The sequence below is a fragment of the Anoplolepis gracilipes genome, chromosome 7, assembly GCF_047496725.1.
Source record: "Anoplolepis gracilipes chromosome 7, ASM4749672v1, whole genome shotgun sequence".
Classification (NCBI taxonomy): domain Eukaryota; kingdom Metazoa; phylum Arthropoda; class Insecta; order Hymenoptera; family Formicidae; genus Anoplolepis; species Anoplolepis gracilipes.
This window is the reverse complement of record NC_132976.1, coordinates 6,069,677-6,090,617: the sequence shown is the minus strand read 5'-3', so window position 1 is coordinate 6,090,617 and position 20,941 is coordinate 6,069,677. Positions and strand designations below refer to the sequence as shown.

Genomic DNA, 20,941 nt, shown 5'->3' with positions numbered 1-20,941 from the left:
CACGCAATTCTAAGTGTTGTGATGATTCTCATCACATTCTCATCGTCTATGAAAATCTATTTTTTTCTACAACGAGTCGTCCACGTGAATTCGTTTTTACGTCGACTCGACGAGGACTGTCATGCCGTCCTCGCTTGTAAGTTTACTCACAGCGGCGGTGCATGGGGTATGTTGCATGCCGGTGTGTTGGTGCTCTTGCTGTGTGTCTTGCCATATGAATTTTCAGTTTTTTGGTGATGGTGATGGTAGTTAGAATTTAGAGTCATTTACGTGTGTCACCTTGATTGAGATCCCACTGTCATCCTCGTCCTCTTCGGTCATCGTCGTCAGTCTCGTTGTCTCGTCGGCCAACAACACGTTGTCCTTTTTCGGATGCTTCTTTTGTTTTCCCACACTGTGCGCCAGATAATTATATAATTAGTTTATTTACAACAGTTAGGCTTCTAACTTTTGCTTTCATCGAGAAACATCAGAATTTTAATATTTATTGTTAAGAAAATTTTAACACTAGAATAGAGAATATCTCTGATTTATTTTTGTCATATTTATATCTCATATCTATTTTTGTTTGATCATATTTAAATAATTGTCTAATCGTTTCTGATCGTTCTCTTCTTCTTCTTTTTGCAACATCTTATTTTTCTATGAACGCAGTTTGCATTTATGTAAATAATTAAGATATTTGATCAATCATTAATAGATCATCACATCTTGGGAAAGATTTTTCATAGAAAAATCCTTACATTCACTTCAGAACCGAACTGAAAAAATATAAAATTAATAAAACATACACAAATATAAAATATAAATGATAAAATATAATATATTGTAAAAAATATTATTAGAAAAAAGATAAAATACAAATAAAAAGACATAAAAAGGGTACTTATATTCTTATTTGTTCTTTTTATGTCTTTTTATCTTTATATAATACAATAAATATAAATAAGAGCGTAATGATTTTTATTCCACTTTTTATATTTTTAGGTTTTACTTTACATAATCTTTGTAAGGATATGTATAATTATTTGAAATTCGATACTTACTTGATCAGTGATTTCGATTGCTTTGACTTTTCGTTGCCTTCGTTAACCTGTTGCCAGATACCAGTCTTATTCACCTCTTCGCTGATATTGATACTTGCCAGAGGAATCTTCATGATGTTTCCGTTAGCCAAAGAAATTTGAATATTTCCCGGTCGTCCATATTCCATTGTTTCGTTCGAATCCTGTGAAATAAATTAAACGATAGTGTGAGTTTCGAAATTGACATATGATTAGTTTCTACCAGAGGCCATGCATAAATTCAAGCGAACTTTGCGCTGCCTTTAAATTGCTGGGAAGCAGGCGTGATACGTTGCTTGCCAGCATATTTCATGACCTAGTCAATTATATGTGACAATAAATTATAGATGTATACAAGGAATCAATGACAAAAGGGGGAACTCGTGTAACAATAAAAATAAATTCGCACGAATATAACTCTGTGTGTGTAGATAAACCTAAAAAGAAAAAATGAATCTGAAAAATTAGTGCGACAGACTCATGATGACGGTGAAATCAATTTTGTGATTTGGGGAAAGTGATTATCTAAAATAGATATGTACAAATGTATATGTTATAACAATGGTTCTGCTTGACTGGTGGGGTATAATCAATAGGCTATTATCATTCTATCCGCGCCTAACGATCATTATATCAATTGAGATAGCGACGACATTGATGCTTATACTTTTAGAAGAGAGTGTGTAATATTAATTAACGTTTACAATTATATTAGATTATTCAGATTGAATAAATAAAAAAGTCTGCGTGCGCCACATATCGTTAATTTAATATCTATCAATATTTTTTTCTTGATAATATAAGAAAATTAAGAAAAGTATATAATTTGTTTTGATTCTTAGCCGAGCATAAGCTACAATAAATCCTCGCTATTGTCATGTGAACCGCGGAAAATTTGTAACATGCCATTACGATCGATTTAGCGGCGCGTAATTGACATGATTACAATCGAAACACCGCAATGTGTATCGGCTCACAGAATCATCAACGTCGCGAAAAGCGCCTCTCTTTGTTGAACAACGTGTAACGGACATAAGAGATAATTCGCCAAATTTATTCGCTTGTTGATAAAAGAATATACATATAAATATGATTGTCGCTATGCGGTCAAACTACGGACGTGCACTTATAGTGACGTACCGATGACAGGCGGAGGATTCGACGACTGGCGGTTTTTTTCATTTGCGATTTCCGTACCGATATCCCGTGTTTGTCCGGCTTGTGATTTCTTTCGGTCGCTCTCTCACATTTTCTCTCGCTGAATCGTCACTCTCCTCCGTGAGTCATGGTGCTTCCGCTCGGTTAATCCGTCTTTAATTGCATTGCTAATAACGAACGCATAGCTGTCGGCTGTTATACAGTGCGATGACTCGTTTAATCATTCGCGTTAAGATAATACATAATTAGAAAAGGTATTATTTTCTTACTGATATTTTTTTATCGCACTACATTGAATTATACGCATGCCTGTTGCATCATTTTATATATCAAGTCTCATATCAGTTGTTACTTGTTTCTATCCTTATACAATTTTCGAATTAGTAATATGTTAAATTATGGTGTAAAACTTTTTAATTAATTAATTAATTAAGTTTTAATCCAAGTTTTATCGAAAATCTAAAATTTCGAAAATTTTAATTCAGCTATTTATGTTGAAAAAGTTGTTTTTTCTTTATTATTTATTACTTTATTATTTATTATTATTTATTTTATTATTATTATTATTTATTTTTATTTATAATTATTTATTATTATTGATATGTCATCTATTTCTGATATTGACATATATTAAAAAATATTTTAGAATTAAGATTTAATCTTGGAGAGAATCTTCTTTTAATAATATAGAATTGAGCGTAGCAAATATGCAAATTATTATTTTTACGGTTTAATTTTTATTAAAATGAAAAATTATTTAAAAATTCAGAATTTTTTAAACGTGTTAAATTTGGTCTACATTTAAATTATTAAAATAAAATTGAATATTCAAATTAAAAAATTGAAGCAGAGTTAGCAAAAGAATAAGGCCAATTTTAAAATACAGAGATAAATTTAACTTATTATAAATGTAATGTAAATATTATTATATATTTTTTTATATTTTCTTACATATTGTTATATTAATTAATAATAACTTTCAAATTATATCAAAACTCTTTTGATATTTCATTATTATAAGCTTGAGAAGAAGATCTCAAACAAATAAATTATGTGAATTATTAATTGTATTTTATTTAGGAGATGTTGGAATTATAAAAAGGTTCCGTGTGTTTCGAAACAATAATGTATTTTTACATGATAAGATAAGTGGATTGTATGTACGACGGCGCATCGCATCGATACAAGAATCTCGAATGGTCCACAGAGATATCAGCGACTTGGCAATATATTAAATGCAGGAGACACTTTCGTTTCACCGAGTCGTGATATCGATCGTGATGCGTCGATCACTACTCGACAAATATCTTCATTGATATCTTTTGGAGGGTCGACAACCTGCTATATATTTAATAATATATATATAGTCGATTAACTGTGATTATATTTAAAAAAAACTCTAATCATGACGTAGTAAATATATTCTTCTATGCTGAACTGATGACGTAATTTTATTTATTTTTTATGGTTTACTTTATTATTGAAATATAATATAGAATGACATAAAAAAGAAACGCTATATTTAAATCATTTGAATGTATGAAACAATAAAATATTGCTTACTTCGAAATAATAATTTTCCTTAACTTAACTGTGATTAATTGTTAAACACCATTCATCACAGTTTGAAATATCCTGCTTGTGTTACATGGTTCATTTTCGTAATGTATTGTAATAATAAAATATAAAAAAACTGCAGTTTTTAAATATTTCAATTTTTTTTCAATCACCTAAAAATATAACTAGCAATTAAAGGATATTATATATATTCTCATGAAAGATATCATACGTTGATAACGTGTTCATCATAGAAGAATAATCGGTAATCTGGAGCGAAATGTGTTGCGCAAAATAAAATTTCGGGCAGCCGTCAACGTGTTCGAGAAGCGCTCGCAGAAACGATCAGCACTCAACACATTATCCTATAATCTCGCTACAATAACAATGCTATCGATACAAATATTTAAGACTGTGGTATTCAAAAGTCTACCGTGTTCAAAAATTCAACAACGATTATTATCATTACATTTACTTTAATACTGGTCGGTCGGTAAGCCACCTGGATTTAAGGATTGTTTGGCACATGTGCTGGATGGAAGACGAGAGGATGACTTTTGAGACCGAAATCTTGACTCGTTGAAAGAATATCGGGTGAAAAATTCACCGCATGAAAATGCTTGACAGACGAGTATTTCCGTAAAATGGCAAATACTTTCGCGCTTTAAAAAAAAAAATTGTGGACTAAAAAACAGTCCTTGTGTGCGTTTTCAGAATATTTATGTGATACCATTCTCGTCGTCTTAGTGTATTCAGGCGATAAAGCGTCTTTAGCGAAATTCTCAACCAGAGAGGAGTAAAGAGTTATTTCGATGCGTCAATATTCGTAAAAAGTATGCATTTTTTGTAGAAATATATATATATATATATATATCACATTGGTCCACCCGTTTTTTATTTCTTTTTAATTATTAAAGCCCGAATTGGCTAGCTTTAATTATTCTGCACATCATAATGCACTTCAAATTAAACTATGTCCTAGCTTATATATATGTCTTTACTCGAATCTGGTCTCTGCGCGGCGACGAAAAACTAATTCGTTTAGGTGACGTTCCGATCGCACGTCGTGGTATACTCGTCGTTGCTTCTGCAAAGGGCGGATTCCCCAAAATCGGAGAGAGTTATAGTGACCACGGGGCGAGCATTCGCCACGCGACCACTGTTCGTATGCTATTTGCGACAAGTGATGGCGTTTAATATTCGTGTCGCGGTGCTAACCTCGCCGTTTTCCAGTTTGCGAAGCTCCTCGGCGTGTTTCTTGCTCGGTTCTGGCATAACGTCGTCGAGAATCTTCAACTCGCGTTGCGTAAACGCCAGATCCAGGGATTTACGTATTCCAATCATTACCACAAGCTGCAAAATTTAAAACAAAACTTGTAATCATTTTAAATATACGATTTTCTATAAACTCTAGAGAGACTAATTGACTTATCTGAAAAATTTCTACATTTTACAACAATATAATAGACTTTTCTTATTTTTAAAATGTAAATTAATTCTAATAACTGTTTCTGATTATTTTAATGTACGTTTTAAAATTACAAACCGATGGATCTTCAAACCAATTACTCACCATTAAAGGAAATAGGATAGAAGTAGAACTGAAAGATTTTATAATCCACAAGCAGGCGAGGCAGGCAAGCTGGATCACAGTGAACATATGTACGCGCTTCAATGGCACCTAAAGACATATATTCGTTTCAAAATATTGGAAATACAACAGCTTGGAAATAACATCTGACTCTTAAGTATTTAAAAAATTCAATTTTTTAAATATTTTATTAAAAAAAATATATGTAAAGCAGACAAGCTGAGGAGTCGATTTATTTTTACCTGCCGAAGGAACATATAGTCTGGTTGATATTTAACGGGCATCAGCATAATTAGAATTCTATCAAAGAACTGGAGACCCTTCAGCGACGCGACGCCCATGTACAGGAAGACACCGAACAATACCGGCATTGGTATATTCCTCAGCATCGGTGTTAGGAACACCGAGCATCCGATCATCAAGAAAATCAATACGTGAGTAACCCTTTGCTCGCGGACGCCTAAAAACTGCGGCTTTTCACCTGGCGCGGCGCACTCAGATTCCAATTTCAAAGAATTTACGTGATTTATGGAGAGAACCGTCGCTGCGACGAACCATGGAAGTCCCATCACGGAGCAAATCTCGATAAGAATCGCCAGGATGAAGAGATCCAAATGATAACCGCATCCTTTCTGTTAAAAAAAAAAATCGACGAAATTATCGATCGTTATTATAAACCAAATCGTCATCGAATTAAACCTCATTATTTTAATTAAGCAAGAAAATTGCACTTTGCTCTTTTTATATATTTATACGTAGTACTTGTGCACGAGAATGGATGAAAATGTTGCAGCAAAATGTAATAATCGCTCACCTTTAACTTATTCTCTTTTCTATTAACAATAACGGCTGTGATTTGCTGATCCATGAAGATCAATATAGTGCCCAATAAAGCAGGGAGGCATGCAACAATAGCACTCCACAACGGATTCCGCTGAAAAGGCGATATTATCCATCCTCGGTCCTCTAACGTTGGTTTGAACTCCGCTGGTACCTCCAGCTTTGGCGTTGGAATGCCCACGAAATGGTCCAATGTACTCATAGAGAATATCGCAATTATTACTGCGAAGTCGCTCACCACTTGTCTCACCTGAAATTATAAGAGAATATTAGGAAATAAATATATGTGATAGATGTGAAAATAAATTATTGAATTCTCTCTCTCTCTCTCTCTCTCTCTCTCTCTCTCTCTCTCTCTCTCTCTCTCTCTCTCTCTCTTTCTCTCTCTCTCTTTCTCTCGATATAAATAAGAAACGTAATTATTTTTGAAATTATCAACGATAAAACGAAGAAGCATGCATAAATAAATGTATAACGAAATGATTACTATAAAAAAAATCTAAATTTAAGAATAATGAAGTGAATTTTGATCTTCTTTATTTAGAAAGATAAATTATTATATTCTGATACGTTGATTATTTCTAAAATTTTTAAGTTTTATTTTATGTCTACCTTCGAAGGAAAGAATAAAGCGTTCTTGAAATCCTTGAGCTCGACTGACAATAAGAACGTGCCCATAAATAGAATAATTGACATGAGGAACACATCGGGTACATAATGCGGTGCGTTGCAGGCGTCGCCCACCATCGTACCATTGTAATTCTGAAAGAAGCAATAATGAACACGATGCCAACGAGAAGACGCAGGATTGGATCAGAGCCAAGAGCGTATTTTCTCGCGAATTCAGAAACGCCTAGTAATCTAGTTGCTCGCAGAAACTTGTAATTTCTCAAGAAAGTATACAAGAAGAAACCTGCGCGTTTCATCATTGTGATTAAACGTAACGAGACGTTTGTGTGCTCGATGTTTCTTTCACGTTTTTTATCGCTCCCGATTGCAAAGAGAGGTCAGACAAGTTATTTAAAGATCTACAATTTTTATAATAAAATACAAAGCTAAAGGCAGATTAAAATTAAAGTTGTACTTTGATAATTGATGTGTGTAATTAATTAAAGCGCATTCAACGTGCAGATTCAAAAATTTATCATGCAACGAAATTGTTTGTTGCCTTCTAATTAACTAGACGAATTATACTTAAATAAAAAATAAATTGCATGTTATTTTCAATACCTCGCAAGCTGTCTTATCCAATGTCGTCCAATTCATGTTGTCATAACTGGATGGCATACTTATATTTGGTGGTTTGCACCAGCAATCGTAGCCCAACGTTTCGCTCGAATGGGTATTCAGAGGATATTTCTTGCCGATCGACAACACATTCTCGATAGCCTAAAGTAATATTGATACATGATACAATGATGATTTAATAATGAGTTAAATAGATAATGATAAATATAAATGTGATTTATATTTTCAAATGACGGAATATTATCACCTAACATAACATCTAATTCTAATACGAAAAATCTTTGACTAGTGTACAATAAATATGATAATAAATTATTATCTTTCATTTTCTCGCTTTTGTAATTTATACACTAAATAATAGTTTAATGCTAAAGTATCGGAAAATTCGAATAATCTATCTAAAAAATCGTAGGCATTTTATACAAAATTTGTAATTTATATTAAATACAAATTTATATAAAAAATGTAATTTATATGAAATATAAACACTCTAAATCTGAATTAGTTATTTGCTGCTAATATTTTATCGTTAAAAGCAAAACATAAATATTTGAAAATAATGCACGTTTTTTTAAATGGCTTTAACCATTATTTCTGATGATAAAAATTTCGAAACGCTTATTGATGCAATATCCTATTCACAATATTGTTAAAGAATAGTGTAAGATTTTTTTTACCTTGTAGATAAAGATGAAGGCGATGAGAGTAGCAAAATTCTCCTCTGTAAATCGAGTGATGTAACAGACACAAGCACTCGCGTCAAGAGCCACTAGAATGATTAAAATCATAGCGGTCCATGTGCCGATCCAGAAGCGAAAGGACATGTAATTCCAGTCGACCTTTCTACAAAAAGAATAACAATCTGATCAGATTATATTTAATATTCTTTATATATATATATATATTTTTTTTTTTTTTTTTTTTTTTGGCAAGTTGTGATATAGAGCGTGCTAAAATTTAAAGTTGATTTATCGTGAAACGTCAATATAAGAAACTATTATCAGCGAGATCTTAGATATCTATTTTTGTTGAGACTTACTTGCAGAATTCGTAGACGATTGTCTCGAAAACCAAAACTGGACCAGTAGAACCGAGTATAGTTAACGGTTGGCCGGAAAAGAATCCATATCCTATGCCGCAAACAAAACCGGAAACCAGCGATTCCATGGCAGCCATGTTCTTCCCGGTAGCCTCGCCGAGGAGTCCACCGAAGGTAATTATCGGCGACAAGCAAGCAAAGTACAAGAAGATGAAAGATGCCACGCATTGAAGCGCCAGGGCGTCTTTGAAATCGGATAAATAAAACGGGCCTTTCCTCTTAACATCATTGATCAGTCCGCCGAATAGTCTTCCGGATCTCTCAAGACCTGACTCTTCCCTCAATTTCTGCTCGTCAGCCTCCTCGTCGAAGTCTTCCTTAGGTTTTTCCTCTTTGGGTCTTTTCCTGACTTCCTGTCGAACGTCGAATTAAATCGTGATTGAGAAGAAATGAACTTTTTAAATGCGTAAAATTATTAGTTTCCATCGATATTAATTTAAACGACTTCAGTTCTCTGGATACTATAAATATGTATATAAAAAAAAATTTTATATAAGATTTTACGCAAGAAAATTTTATGATACTTGTATAAATATATATCCTGTCTTATTCTTGCTTGTGATTATTCTCACCTGCGACGGTATAGCGGCCGGCGGTTCTATTCGAATTGCCGGATCCCATTCACCAGGTGGTAACACCGTCACGGCATCCAGGAACTCGTCGATGCCAGCTAAAAGATGATTTCTGTTTTTTGCTTTATAAGCCACATCGTGGAAGACTTCGTCGGACATCAAGGTCGCCATAGCCCGACCAATCTCATGGAAACCCGAAATCCCACCCTGAGATTGATTCATGCAATGTGAAATAAGCAAATATTATAAATATTATAATATTTCATCATATTATCCGATGTTATATTTAATTAAAAACTAAATCTATTATATATAAATAATATTAAAAGATTTACGAACATTGTTTAATTTATTTTTGATTGGTTTTAATATTAAATTATTAATTTGTTTTAATACGTTTTCCACATAAATGTGTATATTTTACGATATTTTATTCTTTACATCTTGGACATCATTAATACGCCAATTACGGAACGTTATTTTAAGAATAAACTTAATTTTTTATACATCAATAACAAATAATAAAACATTTAAATTTAATAGCAAACATACACAGAAAACACATGTCCGGGATTGTGTGAAGAACCACATATGGAAAATAAAGTCGCATGTTAAGATATAATTAACTTGCGATCGTGTTTAAATTACATTTGCGCCGAAACTAAATTACTTTGCATATAGGTCTCGAGATAATAGTCAGCAAACGCAATCAGCATGCATGACTGCTGATTTGCCAATTGAAGGTTTAATTGTCGTGTTGTGTTAGTTTAGTAGAAGCGGTCTTTTCGGCGAACCTTAAATTGACGTTCAGATAGATGTACGAATATACCTGTAAACGCGAAGAGAGAAGACCTTGCACACAAGTTGTTTAGAGACGATTAAATTCGGACTAGTTATACTTGTATTCTTTTTTTTAAACCTCATCCATTCGAGGTCGAACACGATTATCTGTGATGAACAGTTGATATCAACTGTAATAGCCAAGTAGATATTGATTCGTGCGGATAATTGACGATTCAGAAACATGTCAAGGAATTTATTAATGATTACTGCCGCACTTGTATGTAATTACGGTAATTTTATTTGATATAATCACAGTTGCAAGCGTTTTATTTGCGATGCGCGACTTGTTGACGTATGTTACACTGACGTTCTGATATTTGAAGCACTGTGAACATTTTCGCCCCCGGCATGTTACTTCTGCTGTAACTTCTGAATATATGTGACGTTTCTCTAGGGATTGCGTAACATTTTGAAATTTATAGCATTTCGAAGTCGTTTAACTATTTGAAAGAAATTGTGGAAAAGCAATAATAACTTTAATTATTTTATTATTTTTCTTATTTTTTCTTATTTTATATGAAAAAATTATAATAATTGAACATTTATTCTTGATTAAAATTAAAAATTTGTAATAATTGAAAATAATTGAAAAAGGTTTATGATAATTCCGAGATTTTTGATCAAAGATAGCAAGATACTCGGAAATTAAGCTGGAATATTGCAGAGTGTTAATTAAACGTTTTGTGTTATTTTCGTACATGCAACGTGTGTGCAATTTAATTAAACCGAAATATCTATCGCATACGATACCGTTTGTGATAAATTCTCGTTTTACCACAGCGATTCTTACACAGTTAAAGCACGAATTTAAACGAAATAGTACCTGAAGTAGATCGTCATCATGTTTCATTTTTCATTTTGCTCGGATAGTTTATAATCTCGATAGGATTCTTACCATGGGTCCCAGGAGAACGAAGATGAATCTTGTCGGAACAGGAACTTCTGTCAGGTCACCCATTATTCCAGCCTGACTTAGTCGGATGAATGCGGACAAAGTCTTGTCGAGGAAATCGACTTCACCCACGAGTATGTTGCTCGCTTCAGCGCCGGCTGGTATCTTTCTCATAAAGTGCGTATTACCCTAATGAGAAAATAAAGTTTCTCAAGTTAAGCTCTGCTCATGTTATTTAACGAAGGGCTGACCTTAATATTAAAGAGGAAAAACTCGAATAAAATACCTTTCGTCAAAAAAAACGAGAGATTTGCGCGAATAAAGTTAAAAACTAATTTCTCTCTTATCCGATATTATTATTAGAAAAAATTGAAAAATAATTAGATGATTATGTTAATCACAATTTACATTTATGCAGTTAAACTGCATATTACATAGCCTTTTCATAACACAATTTAGTTATAATAACTCAAGCTATACTTATCTGATAATTATGATTCAAACTAAACATCATAAATATTATTATATAATATTTAATAATATATTTACAATAATATTTAATATGTATATATATAATAAATATTAACAAATATTATTAAATATATTAATTTATTATATTGTGAGGCTTTTATAGTAATACACATTGCATCTAATTGAAATTTAATATCCAAATAATATTATATCTACAAACCCTGTGATTAGCATCTCCGTTCTCCAATGCGGAGGAGCTGTGGTTCCTACTGATGGACACGCTGCTGGGACTTCGGTCCATACCGTTGTTGCCTGGTTCTTGGCCTGAAAGAGATCTAGCTTACTGCCAACTGCATTTTTACGCAAATTGAATCGGTGTAACCCCATTGTCAGTAGTCAGTACATGCGATGGATACCATGATGGCTTTTATCCGCCCGTGCGTCACTAATCCTCGCACATCCGAGTCAAATTGCATTTTCGTGTTGCTCGAATTTTATATATTTCGTTTTCTCAATTAAAACAATACGTCCCCCTTTAAGACAGTCTTTCGTAGAGTTAAAAAGGGTGAGAACGTGCCTTTATCTCTTTGTAAAATTTTACACGCGCAGATTCATGAAATTCATTAGTACGATTGCAAAATAACAAAAAGGAAAGCGAAAATTAAAAGAAAATTAATCTCTATTTATAATTGCGGTTATAAATGCAAAAGCTTTTATTTCTGCAGAATTAATGTAAATTTTAAAGACAACGGATCTCTTAAATTAAACGATAATTATTAAAGTTATAAAACTAAATATGCCATTTACGACATTTATTTCAAACAATATCTAGAGATAAAAATTTCTTTTTGAATAGATAGAGATTGTTAACAAAATCACATCGTTATAAAATTATAAAATAAAACTTGCATTTTTTTAAATTAATAATATAACATAAAAATATTCATTAAAAATGTTTTTAACGGATAACGAGAGAATGTATATTATGGCGATTTTCAACCAGCAAATGCAAGAATATTAATTATGTCTGCATAATTGCGGATAATGAATGATCCGATACATAGTGTTTCATGTTACTCACAATAACTCGATATTACAATTTCATATTACTTTTGAGTTTTGTAAATTAAATACGTTATTTTGCGAAGCACATTATCTCGACTTAACCAAATTCTCATCAAGTGAGAGATTAAATCTGTTACGTATGACAAAATAGCCATTTAAATCAATTGATTAAAATCAGTAATAATTGAGAAAGAGATATCACTAATTATAACGATATAAATCGATTTTAAGATTAAATCGTACCGATATTGATTATGCGATTATATAATCACGAAAAATAACCAGCTACATTAATTTATTTATAATCAAATTTTAATCTTCTATCTTGGCAGTCCATGAATCAATATAATCGACCAATTTACTTCATTCAATAAATTTTTTATTTGATTAAAGTCGGTAGGTAACTTAACGGAGGTAGTAACTCTTAAAGTAGTACTCAACTTTTGCATCAAATGTCAAGAGTTATTATAGAATCCGTTTGCAACAATTTATCATATTATTTTTCTGACAGTCTTATCATGAGAAAAAGATGATGCAAACTCTGTTTCATATTCATGACAGTTTTGCGCAAGCAATCTTATTATTAAGATGTGCTCAGACATTTCTTGATTGGTCCTTTCGTTCTTTAATGCACAACGTCAAAATGTTTTCATTGAAGTTTTTTTTTGTTTTTTAATATTCTTTTAAGTACAAAAATATAAATAATATATATATATATTGTTCATTTATTTATATATTTACGTAAAAGTAATTTGTAATAAATTTAAAAAACATATGATTGTCTTGTTATTTTTCTTTGTCAATTAATTAATCTAGCTTAGCCTTTCAGTATTTACAACAATTATTTATAACAAAATAATTTCATAATTAGCAAGTATTAATTTCATGAAAAAAAAAGAAGTCACGAAAAATAGCCTTTTTATTTTTACGTCAAATCGGATTAGTTTACAAAGTGGCAAGAGGGATAATGACGCCCGGTACGTTTTTGCGAATTGGCCATCGTTATTTGTGGTAAATACCCCCGACGCGGATGAAGATAATTTGTCGCAAGCGAAGCAAAGTTCGTTAAGCCTTCCGCGTTCCAATAACAGGCTGTTTCGATTTCACGATAGTTTCCCATTTGTCGCGTGCACACAAACAGCGCGGATAATTACTACTGCAAGTTTTTCTACGTGTACGTGTGGAACTTCACTACGAATTAATGTAGGTACGCGAGTGTGTGAGAGTGTGTGAGAGTGTGTGAGTAATAAAGCGAGCACAGAAAAGCGGTTTACCGGGATTGCCGGGTATCGTAAGGAAGCGGCTACCAACATTCAGCGCTGCTCCACTGCCATGACTTGTTGCGCCGGCGATTGCCGGAGCGGAGTTCGATTCCTCCACTAAAAATGAGCATGAAACACAACACCAGGGTCGTCTTTTATTTACAAAGGAAGGTGCGATAGAGTAGACAATCGAAAATGATCCGCCGTTAGAATAATTTGCGAGTGTTTCGATCTCGGAATCCTTAAAATGTATAGCAATGTGTCTTTGACATAGTAAATGAGATAATTTGTATAATAATATACGTATTATTTATTATAAATTATATATATACATATATATAATTTATAATAGATGATACATATATTAGGTACTGCATTATAATTACATATATATAATTATCGTGTGTGTATCTATACAGGGTGTTCAGAATTGATGAAAAACCTTTCAATGGCAGAATCTTGACATCATTTGGAGTCGATTTTTTCTCAGCGAAAATATCGAGAGACGTCATTTTTTGCAAGTTTCCAATTTTTGTCATTATATATCTTTGTAATTAATTAGCCTTAAATTAACATTCTATTAGAGTAAACTCTATAGGAAATTAACCGAAGAATATAATTTTGATAATTTTTTAACTTCAAAAAATTTAGTTTGCGAAAAACGCCTTCTTTCAATCGTTTATAATTCGGAAATTATTGATGCCTCAACATTTTCGCTGAGGAAAAATCGTCTCCAAATGATCTCAAGAATCTGCCATTAGCAGGTTTTTCACCAATTCTCGGACACCCTGTGTATATATATATGTATATATATATATTTTTTTTTTTAATATATATGTACACACACACACACACACACACACACAATTTGATATATTTATTTATCATCGCGCAAATAGGTTGACAGCAATAGTTGAACAATTAAAATTAAAAATAATTGCCTTATTGTATGCATTAATGTTTTCAATCTCAATCTTGAGATTTGATCTGGAAAAAAAATTGTCGCGTGGAAACAAACAATTTAATTTCGGAATATTTCGTATATGTACAATACGCGTATTGATTGCATCGTATAGAGAGAGAAAGAGAGAGAGAGAGAGAGAGAGAGAGGGGGGGAGAGAAAGAGAGAGAGAGAGAGGGAGAGAGAGAGAATTGTGCATGCAACTGTTTCCATTTTTATATAAAAAGCACACGCGAAACGCGTCAAGAACAAACATGGCGACAATAAATTAAACGACGTCGGGAAAATTTCTCGAACGATTTCATCGCAAGCTTTACCGCGTTTCGAATGTTTTAAAGCGTCGCTTCATTTCCATACATTTGTCAGCACGTTTTGCAGCAGCCGTAAAATTCAAATGCTCGTAAAATTCAGGAATTCTGCATTTGGGAGATACGTATGTAAACGTTTCCTTAATTATCAAAGAAATTCCTAAAGATATAATTTGGTGATGATTTTAAATATTCGCAACATTTAACGTTAATTTTTTTTCGTTTTAAAATATAATGTATTTTAAAGTTGACATTTAAAAAAATTTTAAAAATTATGTTTACTTTTGTGTGTTAGAAAAATAATGAATTACGAGTTAATTGGGATAATGAGAAGATATTAATTATTCGATTATAACATTGAGAGTCATAAATGCACAATTGTATAATAAATATATAGTAGAAAGAGTTGACATCGAATTACGTGCACTTAATACAATTACAACGAAAGATCCATGCCTCGTGATCGGAATTGGCCTACATTGTCAACGAAGAAACGTGCATGTTGATCAATGAATAATGAGACCGCGAACGATGAGTTATCTAATAATGTCACGTTCGTTCGGAAGTAAATCCATAATTTACGCGAATGTGTTAAAATTTTCCGTGTTCTTATCGTACAGTTAATGAGGCTTATTTGTACAAATTAAACATATAATATTAATGGGGAACAATGATTAGACAATCGCATTTAATGCTAAATGCGCAGTGAGAATACAGATCATGCTTGAAAATTGCAATTTACTTCTCAGATTAGATCAGTTGCAATGTCGCACGAAATTAGTAATTATGATCAACTTCATTTCCGATGTAAGTGCCAGGAATAACCAGGACATATCTAATATTCGAGAGACAGAATCGGTCAGTAGTTGCAACCGTGATACGTCAGACGTACTATCTGCTGCAGATAATTAAATCTTACGCTCTCTCATCAATAAGGACACGTCATTTATAAAAAGCAGTAATTAGTATCTGTCATCATAAATTGAATCAATGTTTGTGAAACAACCGCAAATTGTTTAACCGGATTCTGAATTCTCGTATGACATATATTATCTTTTACGAGATTTCCGTATCACGCATCGCGTTAGATAAAATTGTGTCCTTATAGTTGAAATTTTTGTGCATTTTACACATTAAACAATCACAGTTCCATCGAGATAGCTAAAATAGTAAAAGGTAGGATCGACAAGAGACCGGAATAAATTGTTTTCGCCGATCACGAACTTACGTGGCACTAAAGACGATAGAGAAGAGACTTTAAAATAGACAGAAGATATAAGTGAGAAAATAGAATTTTTTTGTGCAAATCCGTATAGAATCGAGAATAAAGCACCTGGCAAGCTAACCTTTTAGCGGACACATCGCGAACCACGTCGTGAATCCCACCACGTGGGGTATGCCAAATTCGTCTGATAAAAAAAGAAAAGAAACGCTGGTAAGTTACAAATTTTCAACCGGCTTGAGCTCCGGAGAACAAAGGGCATGGATGACACAATGAAGACGATGAGTAGTCTTAACGATGCCAAATATTTTACATTGATAATTATTTAACAAGACAATCACCAAGAAACATCAGGCAGTTGGGAAATGACCATGATGGTTTGTAAAATTCAACGTATGATGGATCTAACGACGATCAAGATTGCATTGATCCTCGCTTGATCTTTCATCACGCACTATGATACACAATCATACGATACTAACAATAAGTTATAGCTAAACGTATCGTTTGCCTCCCAAATTTATCACAAGCTGTTATTTTGTGAAATTTTATTCAAAAAATATTAATAGTTAAACGGAAAAATTTTTAATGCAATTAAATAAAATACATTTACATGTATGTAGATATATCGTTAGATCTTTAAGCCTCATTGAAATATCAAGCTTTTAAAAAGGAGTTCTCTTTTCGAAAATCTCCATATTTCAGTGAAACTTAGAAAAACTTAGTTTGACTTATTAAATTATCAAAATCACGAAATTGAATAAATTGTGCCGCGCATTTTAATTTTACCAAGAATATAAAGTAATTAAATTTAATTTGCGAAGCTGTCGATACAACACGCATGTTGTAATTGTTAGTGGGTTGTTCCGGTCAGGTGTGGTTAGTAAAGCCACGAAAGCACCGCAATCCAAGGCTGCTTAGCGGGTAGACTGGCCTAAGTTGTACCTGGAACCAGAAGGTACGGCCCTTTGAGGTCTTTCGCCTCTTTCGACAGCGGCGCCGTGTTCGAGTTTGGGCAGCTGCTACTGCGGGCGACTGAGGGTACATAGGCATCCTTCGGATCACGACGCTCCTGCAAATCTGACGTCAACAAGGCATGCATACCACATGAACAGTCGCAATCTGAAAATGTCGATTGTGTCGTACGTATTTTAGCAAAGTTAGCACGCCCTGGGACCGGTGAACCCGGACTCTTTCGTTTTGCCACCGCCACCCGGGGTGGTCTTCAACGAAAAAATGCAGGTGAAAATAAAAGTAAAATCTGAATTAGAAATTAAATAAAATTAAATTAAATCAGCTTAAATTATAACGGGAAGCACAAACTCTTAAAGACCCGATATCAGATATTCACAATAAAATAATCCGCAAAAGTTAGATATATTGGAAAAATTAATTTAATTTCACAGTTGTTTTGGGATATAACTACTTAATTGGATCTCAAATGTAGAAATCATTAAAATTTTATTGTTAAATATTATATTGGGCCATTACGAGTTATCATAAAAAATATTAAATTAAATACAGGCTAGATAACAAAATACAATTTAGATAATAAAAATTACGATAGAAAGCATAATAATTTTATTTAAAAACTAATATGGTTAATTATAATAATAAAAAAATACAAGACAAAATATATTACAGATAATTATAAGAAAAATAAAAAATGAAACATTATATAAATTTAAAAGAAATAGAAAGCACGTTATAAGTGAACATAAATAGACAAATAGCAAACGGAGTTTGATGGTGCTAATTACACAGAGACAATCTCTGTTTCTGAGCGTCCACGTGCCTGATATTAAAAGTATTATGTACATTATATGTGTTAGTTTTATCCGGTGACCTGTCAAAAAAACAAAAAAAAAATATCGACACCGGGTAGAGATATGAAACTTACTTTTCGAGGAGGAATGATTACGTCCTATCTCAGCTAACGATCGTATGATCGGTAACTTCGACATGTTATTGTCTTTACGTCTTTCGTGTTGGTGCCGATGTCTCACAAGGAGGGCTTCTTTCACCTGAAACGATATTTATATTCTGCCTGATCAATCAGGTTACCGACTCATACGTGGCTGATATCTTGAAGTATTGATTCGAATTGGAAATAAAAATTCTGAATATGGAATCTCGAACTTCACACTTTTTGATTCTGAAAATCGATAACAAATGTTCTATAATGGTAACAGATATCCAATAACACATCACTATTTTCAGAACGAATAATTTAGCTTCTATTTCTACCAGCTGGATATATACATTTTTCATGAATGACCCTTGTACATATGTATTACATCACTAGCAAAATGGAATCACAAGTATACTTATGTATATCTATCTAAAAAGAGATTTTCTATTTTGATGATAGATATGACATTTCTTACATGCTTTTGTGACATTTTACCTTTTCTCGCAACTCAATCGGCAATACTCCTTTATTAATCATGTTATCAAGAACGAGATCAGCTATCTGTTCCAAACTGGCTGCTTCCATATCGAGCATGACGGTTCCATTTAAAAGGAGGCTTCTCAACTCGAAGAGTGAGTGCAGCGATAATGTGGCAACATGAGGTTTGCTCCATCTATTGCCACCTTCCTCGACATCTTCTTCGAACTTGATCCATCTGTGCATAATATATAATATGCGATGTGTTTTAAATTAATTTTTTAAACTTCAAACATGTATAATTAGAAAATTTTTTTTTCCTCGTTTAAAGAATTATTAATAATTTTTGTTGAATCGCTTATTTAAAAGTTTGAAATTATTTTGCATTTTATATTAATTTATATTGTATTATATTTTACTGTACATATGAGAAAGATAAAATTGGATGTTATTTCCTCGTGATGAAAGTGAGAAATATTATCTTGATCATTTTAATATATGACATCGTAAACATGTTTTCACATTTCAAAGGGTTAAATTGATGGGAAATGGAGTGGCAATTCGAACTTTACCTCGCCGTCTCCTTCCATTCCATCTCATCGCCATCCTTGACTAGCTCCTCCATCTCCGAGAAGAGCGGATGCGATTCGTGCGCATCGTCGCCGACTTCCTCGCCGAGGATAAAGTGTACTCTCTGAGCTGGTGGAGTGACTAAACAATCATTCGATAAAGCGTGAATCACCGCTTTCAAAATTGCAGAGAGACGAAAGTATATGTAAGAATATATGTACAGTATTTATACAGAGGACAGACATTTATCAGAGTATATGTTAAGTATGATGATAAGTATGATAAATTAGATAGACGAGAAACTTGTTTAAAACATTACTTGCGAAATATTTGTCTAAAAATGCGATTAAAAAAAATTTGATAAATGCAGAATACATACAGTAATATATTAATATTGTAACGGTAGACATTCGGCTTCAATTTCCTTATCTATTTACATAACACTATCACAATAGAAATTGATCAGTGATACAATTCACAGAGCTCGCGCGTTAACCAAAGATGACAGCAAATCGTTTAGAATGGCTGTTTCTGGTTACGTGCAGAGCGATGTGCAAGCAAGTAAATTATCGATTTCCAGAACATGCATCTTATATTGCATCTCATTCTCCGCGCATCCTAGTGAATGCATGTAATATCTAGAAAGAAATATTGCGTGGCGTATATAAAAAAGAAAGTAGATCTCGTCCAGTCAAATGTCAATAGTGACGAGATAAAATTTTGTGTCCAGAAAGTTATGAGAAAATAGAGTGACGAGATGAAGGAACAAAGTTCAGCAAGAGGGCGTCAACATAAAAGTATTCAATAATATATTAATCAGAGTGGAAGATGTGTAACGTAAAAAAAAATTACATTTCTGAAATATTAATCTTAAGTGTGCGATTGCATCATTTTCAAAGTAGAAAAGAAAGTCGACGTTGATCGATCGACCAAACAAATGGTATAAAAAATGTAAGTATGTACGACTATATGTATACGCCATATGATAGATGACGCATGCACATTAGAAAGATTCTTTCAGAGAGAACACATAGAAAGCAGATTAAAAAAAAGAAGAAGAATTTTCCAATTTCGAACGATTACGTAACCTATTGTGTGATGCAATTTGCTTAGAGTCGGGTAAAACACTATCTTATATAAAATAAATGATAGAGGGGAAAAGGCTACACACCCCATAATCGACTGCTCCTTTTTATTTATAACTATCGTGGATGTAAAGAAGACTTGACGATCAACGTTTAATGAAAATCTGTTACATACAGGCTTACACCTTAATCGATTAAATATTTTATAATTTAATTGCTGTTTATTTACTATATTTTTACATGTGTGATATTTTATATTTTTTCAATTTTTACTTTAAAAATCTTTTTATATCGTTTTATTATAGTCAATTTTAAATATTAAGTTTAAACAAGAAAATGCAATTTAATTACATAGCCTTATTGTGTAGCAATTCTTTCACCCTTTATACACAAATGTTTACACGTAACGTTGTAAAATTCTAAAGACGTTTATTTATTATAGTTCACTCGTTTACTATCGTACAAAATAATATTTTTATTATTCGCGTTTGTATAGCGACCGCGGAAATAGCGTTTTTACCCTCCTCTACAGTTATGCATATAGTGTATAGTGCGTCGATAAATTTCGGGGATACCGTTCGTATATCTCACAATGCTATAAATATTTATCGTATTACTGACGCAGTCTGTATATAACCGGGGGGAGACATTATATCGCGGTATATACGTAATTTACATTCGACATGTGCGGAGTTCGCGAATGCGCTGTAACGGAGGCATTTAAGCGTAACTGCGCTCGGCATG

The 20,941-nt window shown here is 32.7% G+C and overlaps 1 protein-coding gene across 13 annotated transcripts in view; it reads right to left on the bottom strand.

Annotated features, from left to right (window-relative positions):
• Positions 1–20,941, bottom strand: part of Ndae1 (Na[+]-driven anion exchanger 1) — a 54,428-nt gene that overhangs the window by 5,619 nt on the left and 27,868 nt on the right. For 5 of the 13 annotated variants that reach the window (XM_072896735.1, XM_072896737.1, XM_072896733.1 and 2 more), the window contains 18 exons: positions 19,115–19,253; positions 18,561–18,780; positions 18,054–18,177; positions 17,099–17,275; positions 13,675–13,779; positions 11,556–11,659; positions 10,868–11,053; positions 9,130–9,336; positions 8,498–8,910; positions 8,136–8,301; positions 7,441–7,599; positions 6,823–6,972; positions 6,185–6,460; positions 5,613–6,002; positions 5,353–5,460; positions 4,998–5,132; positions 1,047–1,228; positions 280–394 (listed from right to left, as the gene is read on the bottom strand). In XM_072896735.1, coding sequence (XP_072752836.1) covers positions 280–394; positions 1,047–1,228; positions 4,998–5,132; positions 5,353–5,460; positions 5,613–6,002; positions 6,185–6,460; positions 6,823–6,972; positions 7,441–7,599; positions 8,136–8,301; positions 8,498–8,910; positions 9,130–9,336; positions 10,868–11,053; positions 11,556–11,659; positions 13,675–13,779; positions 17,099–17,275; positions 18,054–18,177; positions 18,561–18,780; positions 19,115–19,253 — 3,356 coding nt within the window. Of the gene's footprint in view, positions 1–150; positions 395–1,046; positions 1,229–4,997; positions 5,133–5,352; positions 5,461–5,612; positions 6,003–6,184; positions 6,461–6,822; positions 6,973–7,440; positions 7,600–8,135; positions 8,302–8,497; positions 8,911–9,129; positions 9,337–10,867; positions 11,054–11,555; positions 11,660–13,674; positions 13,780–16,277; positions 16,341–17,098; positions 17,276–18,053; positions 18,178–18,560; positions 18,781–19,114; positions 19,254–20,941 lie in introns of all 13 variants that reach the window. The other 8 variants (XM_072896743.1, XR_012047118.1, XM_072896734.1 and 5 more) reach the window with 8 other exon arrangements.